The sequence below is a fragment of the Leucoraja erinacea genome, chromosome 1 (genome assembly GCF_028641065.1).
Source record: "Leucoraja erinacea ecotype New England chromosome 1, Leri_hhj_1, whole genome shotgun sequence".
NCBI classification, from domain to species: Eukaryota; Metazoa; Chordata; class Chondrichthyes; order Rajiformes; family Rajidae; genus Leucoraja; species Leucoraja erinaceus.
The window spans coordinates 37065781-37084290 of NC_073377.1; the positions used below are offsets into that span (position 1 = coordinate 37065781).

General features: G+C 40.5%; 1 protein-coding gene across 1 annotated transcript in view; it reads left to right on the forward strand.

Annotated features, from left to right (window-relative positions):
* The window catches only part of gba2 (glucosidase, beta (bile acid) 2), a 63568-nt gene that overhangs the window by 41642 nt on the left and 3416 nt on the right, over window positions 1-18510 (forward strand). The window contains exons 12-15 of the mRNA XM_055633076.1: window positions 4033-4184; window positions 16366-16472; window positions 17264-17406; window positions 17899-18014. Of these exons, the coding sequence (XP_055489051.1) occupies window positions 4033-4184; window positions 16366-16472; window positions 17264-17406; window positions 17899-18014 (518 nt within the window). The remainder of the gene's footprint in view (window positions 1-4032; window positions 4185-16365; window positions 16473-17263; window positions 17407-17898; window positions 18015-18510) is intronic.

Sequence of the window (18510 nt, forward strand, 5' to 3'; positions counted from 1 at the left end):
TAAACACACCTTTACAAACACCTGTGAAGCCATGTGTGTGGGGGGGGGACGACTGTATACACACAGCTGTAAATTTCTTCATGGTGAAACCAAAATCTGACAATGTGCACTTTAACCAAACATGATTTTTTTTTTTCTATTACAAATCTCAAATTGTGGAATAGAGAGGCAAATAAATAAATTAAGGGTCTTTGTCCCAAACATTATGGAGGGCAACTGTATTAGTTCATTTAGATCTGCTTCTTTGTTCCTTTCCCTAATTCCCATTCCTATATTTTCCAATATCTTTTCTAAATCTTCATTTTTTTAAATTCATAACTGCCCAGGCTGCATAATCATATGACAAAGCTGTTAGGTTTTCTTTTTGTTTTGGAGGTTTGTTGGCATTGTGATGTGCTGTGCAAAATGGTTATCAAATCTGCATTTGTAGATTTTCAGTGGTTTCATGTTAGGTGGTTTTTATAATGTCACTTAAATTCATTAAACCTTAATTAATATCTGGCTATTCAGTGAGTAATAAATAGTTTAGTAATTTGCAGCTCATAATTTGTTCCTGAATTTGTCAGTGTGGCATCAATGTAGTGAAGTTTGTGGAGATGCGTTCTAAATTTCTGTAATCTATGACTGTTACGGATGTCAGAAGTTGCTTTCTAAGTCCTTTTAACAATGCAGCTATGAATTCTCTATCACATTTGTTTTAAAAAATGTACTTCAACATTAAACTGTGAAACAATTTGACACATACTGAGGGTGTGAGTATCTATTTATCTCCATTTTTTTAAATAAACTCCTTGAGTTATTCTCAGCCAACATATTGCTTTTGTATTTCTTGACTCAGGATATATTTTTCAGATACAAATGCCAATTATTTTTACAGTACAGGAGGAGACCATCTGACCTATTGTGCTAATGGCAGCACTATGTATTTAATTCCACTCCTCCCTGCCGTGCTTTGAAGCCCAAGATCCTGGGTATCTTGATAGGCTTATCAATATATTCATCTTCATATTGTCTCCATTCCTGCAGCAACTTTAAAATTTCACTATTTAGCATGTATTACATTTTTCTTCTCTAAAAAGCATATTTTTCAGTGTATTAAATTTCTTTCCACATTCGCTTGTGATATTTCCTACTGATGTTGACTGTACCGAAGTGCTTCAGAATGTTTTTGTCATTTACAGTTAAGAAACACATCATCATGGTCACCAGAATATTAGTGATATAAGGTAGCTTTATAAATTCTGTTGGCATCTTGGAAACATTAATTTTCAAGTATAGTCATGTGCACCTGATGAGACGTATTAGCGCTACAGAATGGTTTGACATTATTTCGTGGAAATTTTGCACTTCTGTTTACTGGAAAGGTTATAAATAGCCTACAAAATGTTGTGTGCTGAAGTGGAACTTTGCATACAAGCTGTAAATGAAATGTCACCTAATAGTTCAAAGTAGAAAAAAAATGCGAAGTAATTTTAATAATAAATAATAATATTAATTTTATTTATAGAGCACTTTAAAAACAATCATAGTTGCAACAAAGTGCTGTACATCACTAATCATTGACTAAAAAGTTAATACACACCAATAATAACAATCAAAAGAAATAGTAGGAAAAGACATGTAAAATAAAGAAACATTAAAAACAATAAAAACAGAAGCAAAGTCTCAGGCATGGTCAAAAGCCAGGGAGTACAAATGTGTTTTAACACTGGATTTGAAGATGGACAGTGAGGGGGCCTGTCTGATGTGCAACGGCAGGGTGTTCCAGAGCGCTGGAGCAGCAACAGAGAAGGCTCTATCCCCTCTGAGCCTCCGATTAGACCTCGGTACCTCCAGGAGCAGCTGACCAGCTGACCTGAGGGACCGGGCAGGAGCGTATGGGTGGAGCAGCTCAGAGAGGTAAGGCGGGGCGAGCCCATTCAGAGATTTAAAAACAAATAACAGGTTAATCAGGTTACATCATTGTGGGTGGCTTGGTAGTGCTGCTTCAGAGTTTAATGAGTCTAGTTTGATCCCGACTGCTTGTTATGTCTCATGTTTGCAGGTTTTCTTTGACTTGCTGGGTTTTCCTTAGTGCTCCAGTTTTTTTTTCCCCCCCATATCCCAAAGATTTGCTGGTGAGTTAATCTGCAAATTGTCCCCATAGATCCAGGAGTATGTTTGGGATTATGGTGTTGAAGGCGGAGTACTATCAATAAATTGGAGTCTGACATGGGTATCCTTGTTATCTAGAAATTCCAGTCATTTTGGGGCAGGGAGATGGTGCCTGCCGCAGACCTGTTACGACATTAGGCGGACTGCTGTGGATCAAGGCTGTCTGTGAGACTAATCCACCTTGCTGGTACTATCCAACATTCCAATCCCATACTGCTTTCCAGATCCGAGGAAGTAATCATAAACACTTCTATGTTTGTTTGGTGGCACAAGAAATCTACTTCAGGCGGCAAACCTTGAAGAGAATGCGATGGAGCAATAAAATGGAGAAAGACCTCTGTTTTGTTGCTTGCTCTGTTGAATGTTAAACTAAGGCATAGGTGTTAATGTTTTTGAAATTATACTCCCTTTTACTGTCTTTTACATAGACATAAATCAGCCAAGATCACATTGAATGGCGGTGTTGGCTCGAAGGGCCGAATGGCCTACTCCTGCACCTATTGTCTATTGACCAATGTGTGTGCCCCCAATTTAATTACTTTTCATCAGAAGATGGGCATGGCAATTGTATAATTGGATAAAGTATTTAAAATAGACTTACTTGTTTCTTGTTGATTTCTTTAGTGTACTGTTCTGTGCCTTTTTCTTTTTCTTTTTTATTTTGTATGGATTTATTGACATTTAATCTATTTAATTAGTTTAATCAATCTCTGTAAAGCACTTTGGTTCAAAGTGATTTTGTTTAAAAGTGCTATATAAATAAATATTATTATTATTATTAATGAAGCCCAAGTTATTTCCAGAGATATTTACAATTGGCCAATATGATTAAAAATTTTCTCTAAATTGTAGTTTGGATATTATAATTAAAACATACAAGATATTTGGCAGCAGAGTTAAAGCATGTGTCAAGTTATAAATAAATGGGTATAGTGTAGTGTCACCCGGTGGTTGGGCCACTAGCTACACGAACCCTCAGCAGTTGGGGGTAAGGTCACGTGACTGGGCAATGTCAGGGAGGAGTAGTCACGGGGTATAGGGGTGTGTCCTGGTATAAATAACGAACTCCAGGACTGCCCTCTCTCTCTTCTCTCTCTTGCTTCGAGCTGACCAGCACTCTTCCCTCTAGGCGTGAGTGTCCTTCCACCTCAGCAGGGGCTCGGCTCGAGCCCACGATGCGACAGCCTCACAGCAACAACAACAACTTTATGTTGGAGGACCATTGTGCATGTATGACAAACATATTATGCCTGAATAAAGTAACCCATTTGTTCACCATTTGGTGCCTCTACAACAGCAGATATATTTAATAATATCCATGACAGTTCCTCCACTATTTCCTTAAATGGACAAAACATTTATCAAACCTTTAGTGCAGTTATGCTTTTCCAAGTTCAGCTGGGAATTGAATATGATGGATAGGTCTAGAGAATATAAACACTATTTTTTCATTCGACTAGCTGTGGAGTTTTTGAACGAAGATCATTAACTTGGAGATTTATATTTTCTCAATGCACAAGATAGCAGATGGTCAAACTTAACAACTCAACCGACATTATATTCACTTTGCAGTTTAAATACAAATGAATACTTTGGTTTAACAATTCAGAAATGCAACTATTGAATGTCTATGGTAAATAGAAATATCAAGAGTACCATTAGGGAGGAAATAAAAATGAATCGACTTTATCTTGCATGTGTGTCTTTTGATAAAATAAATACTTTGGAGCTCTATCTAGAGTGAGTCTGTGTCTTCTAAACTTGGAGCCTTTCAGTTTTTATTTTGTCAAATATACTGTTCTTATTCAAATATATACTCGATAAATTTGATTCTGGTTTTTAAAAACAAACACAGTCACTATTTTTTTTTTCCAACAGATGATGAACCCTGGGAGAGAGTCAATGCTTACTTGATTCATGACACAGCTGACTGGAAAGATCTCAACTTGAAATTTGTTCTACAAGTGTATAGAGACTACTATCTAACTGATGATGGCACTTACCTTGAAGACATGTGGCCTGTCTGTCAGGTATGTAGAATTTAATTGGGCAATAACATGTATTTAGAGTGGCTTCAATGAACCTAAACCAGTGGTTCCCAACTCTTTTTTGGCATTGGAATCTATTTGTTAATGTTGATGACCAGTCTTTGTTCTGTAAATCCTTTAATCGTAAAATAAATATAGCACATAAGTCCAATCAGCCCATTCCTACCAAAGATGAATTGTGTGTTTTACTCTTGTTTTCTATCTGTGGTCTTGCAATTTCCCAGTTGCTTGTGTAAGTGTGCATCAAATGTGATGATGTTTTTGCCTCCACCACATTTTCAGGCATTGATTTGTTGTCCTTACTTCTCCAATCGAAAGAAGGTTCCCAACCCAGATTGTCACCTATGGCTATTTTCATGAGGCGAAACTTGACCTGCTGTATTACTCCAGCAGTTTGTTCTACTCAAGATTCCAGCATCTGTAGTTCCTTGCCCCACCACACTTTAGATAGATTTTCCACAACTTCATAGGGACATTTTTTAAAGCTAAATATCTAACCTAATGCTAACCTAATGCTTTGGATCCCTTTTCCTAACTTGTTAAATTAAAATACCAAAATGCCCAATTTCTAACTCAAGCAAAACATTGTTTCAAAATTATTTTAATTGTTTCAAAAACGTGTGCATATATAAATTAGAATAATGTTTGATGAGCCTCCGATCAAAATTAATTGAGTTGCACAGTTGAGCAAATGATTCAAAACACAAAACTGGATTAATATTGAAAGGATAAATATTCAAACTGGATTAAAATAGAAATATTCTAGAATATTATAGAACAAATATTTTGAACCTCTGGCGTTCACCCATTCCAAGTGATGCAAGTCTGACTTTATCCTAATAAGTGTAAAATTGATAGTGCCAGATGTTGTTCTTGCACTCTTGACATTGAGCTCTACATGGAATCCATTTTGTCTGGAATTTTTGACGTTTTAATTGTTGACCATTTTTATTTTACCTCCGCTTATTCAAACACATGATTTTTTGGTGTGGTAATTAGCTGTGGTGACTTGCTCTTGAGGATTTATAACTTAGATAATGAAACCAACAAATGACGTTTAGTGGTATGAAACAATTAACGTGAACCCTGTCCACATTAAGAAATCAAATTCTTTATGTATAAGATGAATGAGCAACAAAACAAGATGTTCTGGGAATAGTTTCAAATTTAATTTGCAAGGTGTATCAACTGACTTTGACAAATCCTCTTTTAAAAATTAGTAATTTGCAACCTAAATTCTGCATCATGTTACAGGGTAGCACAGTGGCACACTGAGAGCTCATGTCTCCCTGCCTGAGATCCAGGATTGATCCTGACCTTGTGTGCTGTCTGTGGAGTTTGCACTTTCTCTGTGTGACCAGGTGGCTTTCTTCCACGTGCACAGATTTCCTCCCACGTTCCAAAGATATGTGGATCTGTAGGTTAATTGACCTGTAAATTGCCCCTACTGTGTAGGGCATGGATGATAACCTGGAAGTAGCAGTGGGACAACATAATAATAACAATAATAATCATAATACATTTTATTTGCGGGCGCCTTTCAAAGTCTCAAGGACACCTTACAGAAAATAAACAAGAGAAAAAAAACATAGTCGGAGTAAAATAAATAATAAGGACATCACCAATACACAAATTAAACACAACATAGAACTAATGTGACAGGTGCCCATGTGGGGGTGCAGTCCCTCGTCGGCTGTGGGCAAATGAGGAGATGCTCGCAGTCTTGGGCTTGGGCTTGTCTCGGCAGCTTAGCCTTGGTGCAAAGAGGAGGCAATGGCAGTCTCGAGCATGTCTAGGCGGCTCAGCCTTGGTCTCAAAGAGGAGGAGCTGGTGGACTATGGTCTTCAGCTCCTCCTGGCCTATCTGATGTTAATGAGGATCAAAGTGGCACACGAGGAGGGAAGTGTGGTCATAGGGTATAAAAATATACATGACAAACTGTTCAATTACAATCTCTTTGAGAACTATATTATACATATATTGGCTGGAACTTGTGTAATTACATTTCATGAATATTTTGAAAAGCGAAAGGTAGATGCTGCAAATCAGAAACAAAAACAAAGTACTGGAAACACTTAAAAGCCCTGTCCCACGGTAAGAGTTCATTCCAAGAGTTCTCCTGAGTTTGCCCTGATTCGAACTAGGAGATTTACGGTAATGGTCACTCGTCGGTACTCGGGGCTTTCGTGGACATTTTTCAACATGTTGAAAAATCTTCACGTCTTCCCGTGCTTACCTGCCGTTAGCGAGTCTTCCCGAGTACCTGCCGTTAGTGTTACGAGCTGCTAAGAGACGTCCCCGAGCTCCGACGTACCCGCTACGTTCATTCTCTGCTTACCACGAGTTAGATTTTTTTTTTAACTCGGGAGAGCTCTTGGAATGAACTCGTACCATGGGGCAGGGCTTTCAGATACACACAATACTGGAGTAACTCAGCGGGTCAGGCACCATCTTTGGAGAAAATGAACACTTAACAGGATAAAGCATCAATAGAAGAATGTTTCAGGTTGGCGACCATGTGTAAAAGTGGAAAAGAGAAACAAGTTTGTTTTAACTTGGAGAATGTGGAAGAAGGCTAGTACAAAGCTGATAGAAGACCAGGGTTCTGGTGCGAAGTTAGAAGCAGTTAGAGGGCAACAAAGAATCATGTTTTATTGCAGGCAACATTTTAAGGTGCACTAAAGGAGATGGGTATAATAACCACAGTCAAAAGTGTTTAATTGACTGTCCTGTGGATTCTTACTCGCTGCAGCCTTTACAAGCGCATTTATGCAAAATTACAACAAATAACTTGTATTATTGTTTATAATATATTTATCAACTATACTACGTAAACAGATCATAATAATGCAAGTCAAAGTAGTGCAACTTTATGCAAAGTCTGTTGTAGCTCGTTATTGTGTGTAGAGTATGATTTACAAGTTGATGTGAGGAAGCTGTTCTTGATGTTAGAGATAACAGTTCTTGGACTCCTATACCTCCTTCCCGAAGGTATCAGCAAGTTGAGAATGTGGTTAGGTTGGTGTGGGTCTTTGGTAATATTTGTTGCAGCCTTGAGGAAACACATCAGTATATTCCTTCGATGGTGGAGAAGTAAATGCATGTGATAGACTGGGTAATGGCCACTCCTTCGGCCATCCATGATCTTGAGCATTCGAGTTACTAAATCCGACCGTGTTGCAACATAGAAAAAATAGGTGCAGGAGTAGGCCATTTGGCCCTTCGACCCAGCACCGCCATTCATTATGATCATCCAGAAGCAGGGGCTATGGACTATAACAAATTACCAGATCAGCACCCCCCCCCCCCCCCCCCCCCCAACTGGGAGTGCCGGTACCTCCTTAGCTGATGACCTGAACTCTTTCTATGCACGAATTGAGGCTGGCAACAACACCCCTAGCTCGCCAGCTAACAACAACATTGTCAGCGTGCTGGCTAACGAGGCTGGAGTGAGGTACACCGCTGGGGAAGAGCACACATTCTCGGTGTCCGAGCATGACGTGAGCAGGGCTCTCACACATGTGAACACGAGAAAAGCTGTAGGCCCAGATGGTATATCTGGGTGAGTACTAAAGTCTTGTGCTAATCAGCTAGCTCCAGTATTCACCACAATATTCAACCTCTCCCTGGCCAAGTCCATGGTCCCTACCTGCTTCAAGAGATCCACTATTGTTCTAGTGCCTAAGAATGCCTCTCCAGCCTGCTTGAATAACTACCGACCGGTGGCCCTCACCTCAGTGGTCAACTAATGCTTCGAGAGGCTAATCAAGGACCACATCAGCGCCTTCCTCCCTCGCACCATGGACCCGCTGCAGTTCACATACCGTCCAAACAGATCCACGGATGATGCGGTCTCCCAGGTTTTGCACACCACTCTCTCTCACCTTGACAGCTAGAAGGGGGGGCTATGTGAAGCTGCTGTTCATTGATTTCAGTTCAGCTTTCAACACCATTGTCCCCACCAGTCTTGCCGATAAGCTGCTGAAACTGGGACTGAACACTCCCCTGTGTGCCTGGGTCCTGGACTTCCTGACCGCCAGGCCCCAGGTGGTCAAGATGGGTAGACATACCTCCAACTCCCTCACCCTGAACACAGGATCCCCCCAGGGTTGCGTCCTCAGCCCCCTACAGTACTCCCTGTACACACATGACTGTGTGGCCAGGTTCAGCTCCAACTCCATCATTATGTTTGCTGATGACACAGGTGGGCCTGATAACGATGAGAAGGCCTACCTGGAGGAGGTGGCTGACCTTGCCCTCTGATGTCAGGATAACAGCCTCCTCTTGAATGTGACAAAAACTAAGGAGCTGATTGTGCACAACAACCAAGGAAGTACATGCCACCGGGGGTTAATGGGACTACTGTGGATACGGGTTCTGTTCTGTTGTTTTGCACAACCCTGCGAGCATTGCCACTTTCATTTCACTGTACATCTTGTATGTGTATGTGACAAATCAAGTTGACTTGACTTGACAGTACCTTGTTCCTGCTTTCTCCCCATATCCCTTCATTCCGTTAGCCCTAAGAAACATAGAAACATAGAAATTAGGTGCAGGAGTAGGCCATTCGGCCCTTCGAGCCTGCACCGCCATTCAATATGATCATGGCTGATCATCCAACTCAGTATCCCGTACCTGCCTTCTCTCCATACCCCCTGATCCCCTTAGCCACAAGGGCCACATCTAACTCCCTCTTAAATATAGCCAATGAACTGGCCTCGACTACCCTCTGTGGCAGAGAGTTCCAGCGATTCACCACTCTCTGTGTGAAAAAAGTTCTTCTCATCTCGGTTTTAAAGGATTTCCCCCTTATCCTTAAGCTGTGACCCCTTGTCCTGGACTTCCCTAACATCGGGAACAATCTTCCTGCATCTAGCCTGTCCAACCCCTTAAGAATTTTTGTAAGTTTCTATAAGATCCCCTCTCAATCTTCTAAATTCTAGAGAGTATAAACCAAGTCTATCCAGTCTTTCTTCATAAGACAGTCCTGACATCCCAGGAATCAGTTTGGTGAACCGTCTCTGCACTCCCTCTATGGCAATAATGTCCTTCCTCAGATTTGGAAGAGCTATATCTAACTCTCTCTTGAATACATCCAGTGGATTAGAAACATAGAAAAATAGGTGCAGGAGTAGGATATTCGGCCTTTCGAGCCAGCACCGGCATTCACTATGATCATGGCTGATCATCTAAAATCAGTACCCCATTCGTGCTTTTCCCCCATATTCCTTGATTCGTTTAGCCGGAAGAGCTAAATCTAACTCTCTTGAAAACACCGAGTGAATTTGCGTCCACTGCCGTCTGTGGCAGAGAATTCCACAGATTCACAACTCTCTGGGTGAAACATTTTTTTCCTCAACTCCATCCTAAATGGCCTGCACCTTATTCTGTGACCTCTGGTTCTGGACTCTCCCAACATCGGGAACATTTTTCCTGCATCTGGACTATCCAACCCTTTAAGAATTGTAAATGTTTCTAAGATATCCTCTCATCCTTCTAAATTCCAGTGAATACAAGCTCATTCGACCCATTCTTTCATCATATGTCAGTCCTGCCATACCAGGAATTAACCTGGTGATCCTACACTGCACTCCCTCAATAGCAATAATGTCATTATTCGAATTAGGAGACCAAAATTGCACACAATACTCCCAAGTGTGGTCTCACCAGAGCCCTGAATAACTCCTGAATGCAAATCCTCTAGCAATAAAGGACAACATGCCATTAGCTTAATTCACTGCCTGCTGTACCTGCATGCTTACCTTCAGTGACTGATGTACAAGCACACTCGGGTCTTGTTGCACCTCCCCTTTTCCTAATCTGACACCATTCAAATAATAATCTGCTTTCCTGTTGTTCCCATCAACGTGGATAACCTCATATTTATCCACATTTTACTGCATCTGCTATGCTTCTGCCTACTCACACAACTTGTCCAAGTCACCCTGCAGCCACATAGCATCCTCATCGCAGCTCTCACTGCCACCAGCTTTGTGTCATCCACAAACTTGGAGATGTCACATTTAATTCCCTTGTCTAAATCGTTAATATACATTGTAAATAATGGGCCCAGCACCGAGCCTCGCGGCACCATTAGTTACTATCTGCCATTCTGAAATGAACCCGTTAATTCCTACTCTGCTTCCTGCCTGCCAACCAGTTCTCTATCCATGTCAATATCCATACCATGTCTTAAATTTTGGACACTAATCTCTTGTGTGGAACCTTGTGAAAGGCTTTTTTGAAAGTCCAGATACACCACATACACTGGCTCTCCCTTATCCATTCTACTTGGTACATCCCATACACTGGCTCTCCCTTATCCATTCTACTTGGTACATCCATTAAAATATCCAGATTTGCCTCCACTGCCTTTGGTGGCAGATAATTCCCCAGATTCAGAACTCTGGTTGAAAACGTTTTTCCTCATCTCAGTCCTAAGTGGCCTACCCCTTTACTGCGACCCCTGGTTCTGGACTCCCCCAACATGAGGAACATTTTTCCTGCATCTAGCCTGTCCAATCCCTTAAGAATTTTATGTTTTTATAAGATCCCCTATCTTCTTTCTAAATTCCAGTGAATATAAGCCCCGTCAATCCATTATTTCATCATATGTCAGTCCCGCCATCCTGGGAGTTAACCTGGTGAACCTACTCTGCAACTCCCTCAATAGCAAGAATGTCTTTCTTCAAATTAGGAGACCGAAGCTGCACACAATACTGCAGGTGTGGTCTCACCAGGGCCCTGTACAACTGCAGTAGGACTTCCTTGCTCCTATACTTGAGTCCTCTTCGATGAAGGCCATCATGCCATTAGCTTTCTTCACTGCCTGCTGTACCTGCATGCTTACTTACAGTATCTTCTCCATTCACCTCTAAAAGTTCATTAGAGTAGTCAATGACATACCAAATCTCCTCAACCTTCTAAGGAAGTAGAGGTATTGATGAGTTTTTACGATAGCATCAATGTGCTGAACCTAGGTCAAAACAGAGGTGTGAACGCCAAGAACGTGAAGCTGTTGGCTCAACCAATGCCCTGCCGATACAGGCAGCTTCCTGAAGTCATCATCCAGATCTTCGGTCTTGTTTACGTTAAGAGCAAATGTGTTGTTCTGGCACCATTCCTGTATTCTGACTCATCCTTACCCAAAATGTATCTAACAATGGTGGCATCATTGGCAAATTTAAAGATGGAATCGGAGCTGTCTGAGTATGGTCATGTGTATAGAGAGTGAGGCCTAATAGCTGAGTCAGTAACACAGATGGGTCCCTTCGATAACTAACTGCTACTTTTATATCACGGAAGCAAATTTGATAGTGAGACCAGGATGTTGCTACATGTGCAAATAGGAGATGAGGTGTTGTTCTCCAAGCTTGCATTGGAGAACAACAATTGCATTGGATCTTGATGCAGGAGGCCACTGATGTAAGTTGCAGTGAACAAGAACTTTAAAATGAGTTGCCTTCTTCAGATCAAAGCAGTACCTTAAGAATCTCTTAAACTGCAGATGTTGGAATCTTGCCTAGAACACAGTCCAAAGTGCTGGAGTCACTCAACGCATCAGTCAGCAGAGAGCATGGGTAGGCGACGTATCTGATCAGGACCCTTCTTTTGATTCTGGGACTGACTATTGGATCTGAAGAAAGGTCCTGACCTGAAATGTCACCATCCACGTCCACCAGGAATATGCTGTCTGATCTGCAGAGTTACTCGAGCACTTTGTTTTACAAAGAGATCTCGCATGGACTCAAGTTATGCCTGTCTGCCATGTGGAACAATATTTGTTTTAGTTGCCTTTCTCAGCCAACTCTTTGGTTTGTTTGCAATTGCATTAATACTGCTTCCTGTATCTATACGGGAAAGTTTTATTACATTTGGTACTAATTTCCACCCTGCTTCTATCTTTACAATATTTCCTTTCTGGGTCTGTCATCCACAACAATCTTAACTATACTTCCACCCATTTGTCTCCTGGAAGGAGCTGAGTTTAATTTATTGTCATGTGCACAGAGGTACAGTGAAAACCTTTGTGTCATTCCATTCGTCCAGGTCCCTGTGATGAGACAGTCCACATTTGTCTCTGAAATATCTTCTTCCTTGAACAGTGGCCTTCCCACTATTACAGTGGACAGAGCCCTTGACCATTTCATATTTATTTCCATATTTCTGCTATCATCCCTTCTTGTGGAAGGGCAAGGATTGAGTTGCCCTTTAACTCTTCCATCCCACAAACTAACCGATTCAACTGATCCTCTTTTACAATTTTTGCTAGCTCCAACACAATTCGTGTTTATTATCTGTACCAAATAACCACTCCTGTCCTAATGGACTTTCCCAAGCAACTGCAGAAGATCAACATGTGTCCTTCCCCCTCTTTTCTTTCCACATCCAGGCAATTGAGCTGCCTTTCCTGCGAAGCATGTTTGCCAATCTAGTTTACACATCTTGTTTAAAATGAGAGCATGAGCACAAATTTGGGTGTTTGCTTTATTGCGTGCTGCATTCAAGTTGGTAGATGCAATATTGCTACTTTAATTCTCCATTCCATTCTTACTCTGACCTATTTGTTTGTAGCCTCCTGCGCTGCTATAGTAAGACCCATATGCAGTCTCAAGGAATAGCTCTTCATCTTTTGTCTGGATATGTTGAAGGCTTCTGGACTCAACAGCGAATTTTTCAACTTTCCAAATCTTGCTGCTTCAGTTTGTCAGGACTGGTAATTTTTGTGTAAGTCTATGATACTGGCACAGTTTTTTCCATGACCATATCCAGGCTTGTGATTTGCATTAAATGACACTCCTTTGTTATCCTCTAACCTTCCCATTGACAACGTAGCCTTAGGGGCTGTCCCACTGTACGAGCTAATTCAAGAGTTCTCCCGAGTTTCCCCTGATTCAAACTCGGAGAATTACGGTAATAGTCGCTCGTAGGTACTCGGGGCTCTCGTGGACATTTTTCAACAGGTTGAAAAGTCTTCACGAGCTTACCGTTTTTCCCGAGTACCTGCCGTTAGTGTTACGAGCTGCTAAGAGATGTCCCGAGCTCCGACGTACCCGCTACGTACATTCTACGTGCTTACCACGAGTTTGATTAATTTTTTTAACTTGGGAGAGTTCTTGAATTGGCTCGTACAGTGGGACAGCCCCTTTAACCTATTGCAAATGTTTCCCTCAGTTTAAACATCCTTTTCCACCATCTCTATGACTTGAAACACTTTCCCCTTTCCCACTTTTACATTAATTGTTTCTTTAAAATAATTGTTGGTTTTATGGTTCCTAATAGATGTATTGCAATACAGTACTCGTATTATTTTCTGAATAAATATGGTTATATATTTTTCAAACTGTATTGGTGGAATTTTTTTTGGTCAATCAGTGTTCACTGTAAATAAAAATGAAGTGAGAAACAATGTTATAAATAGTTACAATTTTGTGCATCTAAAAGCAGTGAACGTGTATTTACTGATATTTAAATGCAGTTAGTTTCTTTTTTTCTCCCTTAAATGCTTTAGGCTGTTGTGTTAATGTTGTCATTAGAAGGCTTCCAGAAGGCTTTCGACAAGGCCCCACATAAGAGATTAGTATACAAACTTAAAGCACAAGGCATTGGGGGTTCAGTATTGATGTGGATAGAGAACTGGCTGGCAAACAGGAAACAAAGAGTAGGAGTAAACGGGTCCTTTTCACAATGGCAGGCAGTGACTAGTGGGGTACCACAAGGCTCAGTGCTGGGACCCCAGCTATTTACAATATATGTTAATGATCTGGATGAGGGAATTGAAGGCAATATCTCCAAGTTTGCGGATGACACTAAGCTGGGGGGCAGTGTTAGCTGTGAGGAGGATGCTAGGAGACTGCAAGGTGACTTGGATAGGCTGGGTGAGTGGGCAAATGTTTGGCAGATGCAGTATAATGTGGATAAATGTGAGGTTATCCATTTTGGTGGCAAAAACGGGAAAGCAGACTATTATCTAAATGGTGGCTGATTGGGAAAGGGGGAGATGCAGCGAGACCTGGGTGTCATGGTACACCAGTCATTGAAGGTAGGCATGCAGGTGTAGCAGGCAGTAAAGAAAGCGAATGGTATGTTAGCTTTCATTGCAAAAGGATTTGAGTATAGGAGCAGGGAGGTTCTACTGCAGTTGTACAGGGTCTTGGTGAGACCACACCTCGAGTATTGCGTACAGTTTTGGTCTCCAAATCTGAGGAAGGACATTATTGCCATAGAGGGAGTGCAGAGACGGGTTCACCAGACTGATTCCTGGGATGTCAGGACTGTCTTATGAAGAAAGACTGGATAGACTTGGTTTATACTCTCTAGAATTTAGGAGATTGAGAGGGGATCTTATAGAAACTTACAAAATTCTTAAGGGGTTGGACAGGCTAGATGCAGGAAGATTGTTCCCGATGTTAGGGAAGTCCAGGACAAGGGGTCACAGCTTAAAGATAAGGGGGAAATCCTTTAAAACCGAGATGAGAATAACTTTTTTCACACAGAGAGCGGTGAATCTCTGGAACTCTCTGCCACAGAGGGTAGTTGAGGCCAGTTCATTGGCTATATTTAAGAGGGAGTTAGATGTGGCCTTGTGGCTAAGGGGATCAGGGGGTAGGTAGAGAAGGCAGGTACGGGATACTGAGTTGGATGATCAGCCATGATCATATTGAATGGCGGTGCAGGCTCGAAGGACCGAATGGCCTACTCCTGCACCTAATTTCTATGTTTCTATGTCATGTTACAGTCACATGAGACATTGGTGAGACTATTTTGAGCACTATGTGAAGTTCTGGTTACCCAACTAAAGAAAGGATATGATTCATCTGGAAAGGGGACAGAAAAGATGAACAAGGATGTTAGCAGGACTTTAGTTATAGGAGAGACTGGGTAAGATGGGGCTTTTTTACCCTAGACTCTATGGTTCCGGGGCACGCTAGGCACCGCAGCCGCTGCAACTGCACTTTTATATCGGTGAATCAGCACCCACCAATCCAACTAACCTTTTGCCCAGTTCGTGGGATTATATCAGTTCCGATTTTTTGTATCAGCAAACTGGATTGCTAGGAGCATTAAAGCAAGTCTTTATGTCGTTGGCCAACAGTATTAAACAGTCTAAAGAAGTCTAGATGACAGGAAAAAAAATTCACCTGTGGGCCGGATGATTTTCGCGTAACAGGCCGAATTCGGCCCGAGGGTCGTAGGTTGCCGACCGCTGTCCTAGAGCGTAAGAGGCCGAGAGATAACCTAATTGAAGTAGATAAAATCATGAGGTGAATGCTCAGAAATGTTCTGCACAGTGGGGAGTTTAAAACTGGAGGGAATAGATTTACGGTGAGATGGGAAAGAATTGAGAGATCTGAGGGGCACTACTTGTTCATACAGGGTGGTAGGTATATAAGTCTACCAGAGGAAGTGATAGAGCAGAGTGCAATTTCAACGTTTAAAAGACATTTAGATACATCAATAGGAAAGGTTTATAAGAATGTTGGCCAAACGTAGATAAATGGGAGCTAATTATAGAGTGCTGGAGGAACTCAGTGGATCAGGCAGCATCTGTACAGGGATTGGACAAATTACGTTTTGGGTCAGATCCTTCAGGTGTATGCAGTGGTGGAGAGGATTTGGGGACAAAGCTGGAACAAAAAGTAGGGATGTGGCAAAGCCTGGCAAATAATAGGTGACGTAGGTGAGGGGGTGATTGGCAGATGGATGGAGATAGAAACAGGATTAGCTTGGGTAGTCAATGTAGTCGACACGGACAAGTTGGGCATAAGGACCTTTTTCTCTGCTGTATAACTCTGATTCTCATATGCCTAACTAAATTTAATCCAATCCTTTTCTTGATTAGATTAAGTGTTATCTTTATTCTTAATCCTCACAGCAGTGGGAAATTAACGTTTGATACCTAGGAATTACAATTGAAAGTTGATGGGAGAAAATTGTTAATGATACATGGACTACAGAATGAAATGTTCTTTAACGTCTTAGCGCTGGGTATTTGGGTATTTCCCTATTCTTGCTGACAGCATTAAGAGAATGACGAAAGTGCACACCTTTCATATTTCCTCTGGATTCTGGATTTTATATTATAAATTTTCAGTAGGAGGGACTTAAACCATTAAACAGCTAAACTGAGGATGTAACTTCAATTAATAATTGTTACTTGTAGGCTGTCATGGAGTCAGAGTTAAAGTTTGATACTGATGGAGATGGACTTATTGAAAATTCTGGCTATGCAGACCAGACATATGATGGATGGGCTGTAACAGGACCTAGGTAGGAAAAATGTTTGTCATTTATTATCATTTAAAACCAATAAATCTGTTGTATAATTAAAATGTATGCTTTCATTCAGATTTTCAGATTATTCTCTTCCATTGGTGTAATAATTTTTCTTAGACATGCAATCTCCTCTGAATTTGGCTGTTTCTTTCAATGATGATAAGCATTTGTAAACATTGCGGTGTTTTAACACAGTAACATTTCCCAAAACGGTTTGCAAGAGAGTGATGATAAAAATGTTAAGACAATTAAGCTAGTAGATGTGCTGATTGCTCAATAAACTAAATCATGATCTTCATTGTTTCATGACTGCGTCAGTTTATGCTGTTAGATTTTGGATACGAACTTTGATTTGGTATGTTATACACCAATTCATTGCATTATCACATCTGTTTTTAAAAACCTGATCAACTTGATAGTTTTGAGTGTAAAGTGAAATTTAACTTTGGTCAAAACTATACTCTAGGAGCTGGAAATTTGAAATACGGAGAAAAAATTTGCAAATACTCAGCACGTCAAGCAGCATCCGCAGGAAAAGAAATAGTCAACGTTTAAGATCGATTAATTTTTTTCATCTAAACTAATCATTGACCTGAAATCTTAACCATTTATTTTCCCCACATGCTGCCAAATGTGCGTTGTATTTTCTTTTTTCTTTTTTTTGCTTCCTTTTTTGATTCTAGCTATTGATATGCATTTCCATCAAACTAATTTTATTTTGGGTAGTTCTGTAAGGAAACCATGTCCCTACTCTTTAAATAATTTACCTCTTACACACAATGTAGCGCCTACTGTGGAGGGCTCTGGCTGGCATCTGTCTGTGCTATGTGCAAAATGGCGGAGATCCTGAAAAAAGATGATGAATACAAAAAATACCAAGATATACTAAAAAGAGGGAAAGAAGCATTTGAAAGGTTATTATGGAATGGTAAGCTTTAATAGTGAACTGAGCTATCAGATTTTTCTTGGAGATTTCATTTTTTTCTGAAAAATTACTTTCAACCAATCACTTCATTAGTCAGAGGAGCAAATTTAGGCCATTTGGCCCATCCAGTCTACAGCCATTTAATCATGGCTGATCTATCTTTCCCTTTCAACTCTTCTGCTTTCTCCCTGTAATTTTGACACCTGTACTAATCAACATCCTGTCAATCTCTGCTTTAAAATATCCAAGAACTTGGCCTCCACAGCCATCTGTGGCAATGAAGGAATATTATTAATTGGGAAATTACTGGCAGCGCATGTTCAGCAACTTTTAAGCTAGCATATTTGCATGGGATTTCCAAACTTGCTGTTATTTATAGTAGTAAATACCAACATTTAAGTGCAGGATAGCTAGCAACAATCTGTCCAGAATTGTCTGAAGTGGCATTCTTTATGTTTGATCTCCAACTGAATATGAATTTTGGAAATCTTTTAGGTAAATACTACAATTATGACAGCAGTAAAAAGTGCTATTCAAACAGTGTGATGTCAGACCAGTGTGCTGGACAGTGGTTTGTACGTGCCTGTGGCCTGGGAGATGGTGAATATGAGGTAATTCTATTGAACTTGGTCATTTCAAAGTTGATTAGTACAATTAAAATTCTAAATGTTTAATTGAGGATAAATGTAACTGTTCGGTTTCTTTGCCATAATAGTGTTTTGGAACATTTGATTATTCAGCTCTTCTTTGGTATTTATCCACACATATTTCTGCTGCTTCATATTGAATGTCACTGAAAAATGTAAATATGAATTATTGACGGTATATGGTTTCAGATATGTAATTAACCTGAATGTTTTATATGCGCATTGACCTCCATTGTTTCATTTTGAGTTTCATTAGCTCTATTGTCTTTAAATACTAAATAAAAATGTGTCATTCCATCTGAATGATATTAAAACTGCAACACTTCAGTAAACTTCAAGATGGTAAAAAAGTTTAATGGAAAGTAAAAAGCATGTAGATTCAGATGAATTTAAATTAAAACTATAATGTACTGATCTCTGCTTTTGAGTGGGATAGTGCCGTAGTGGTAGAGCTGCTACC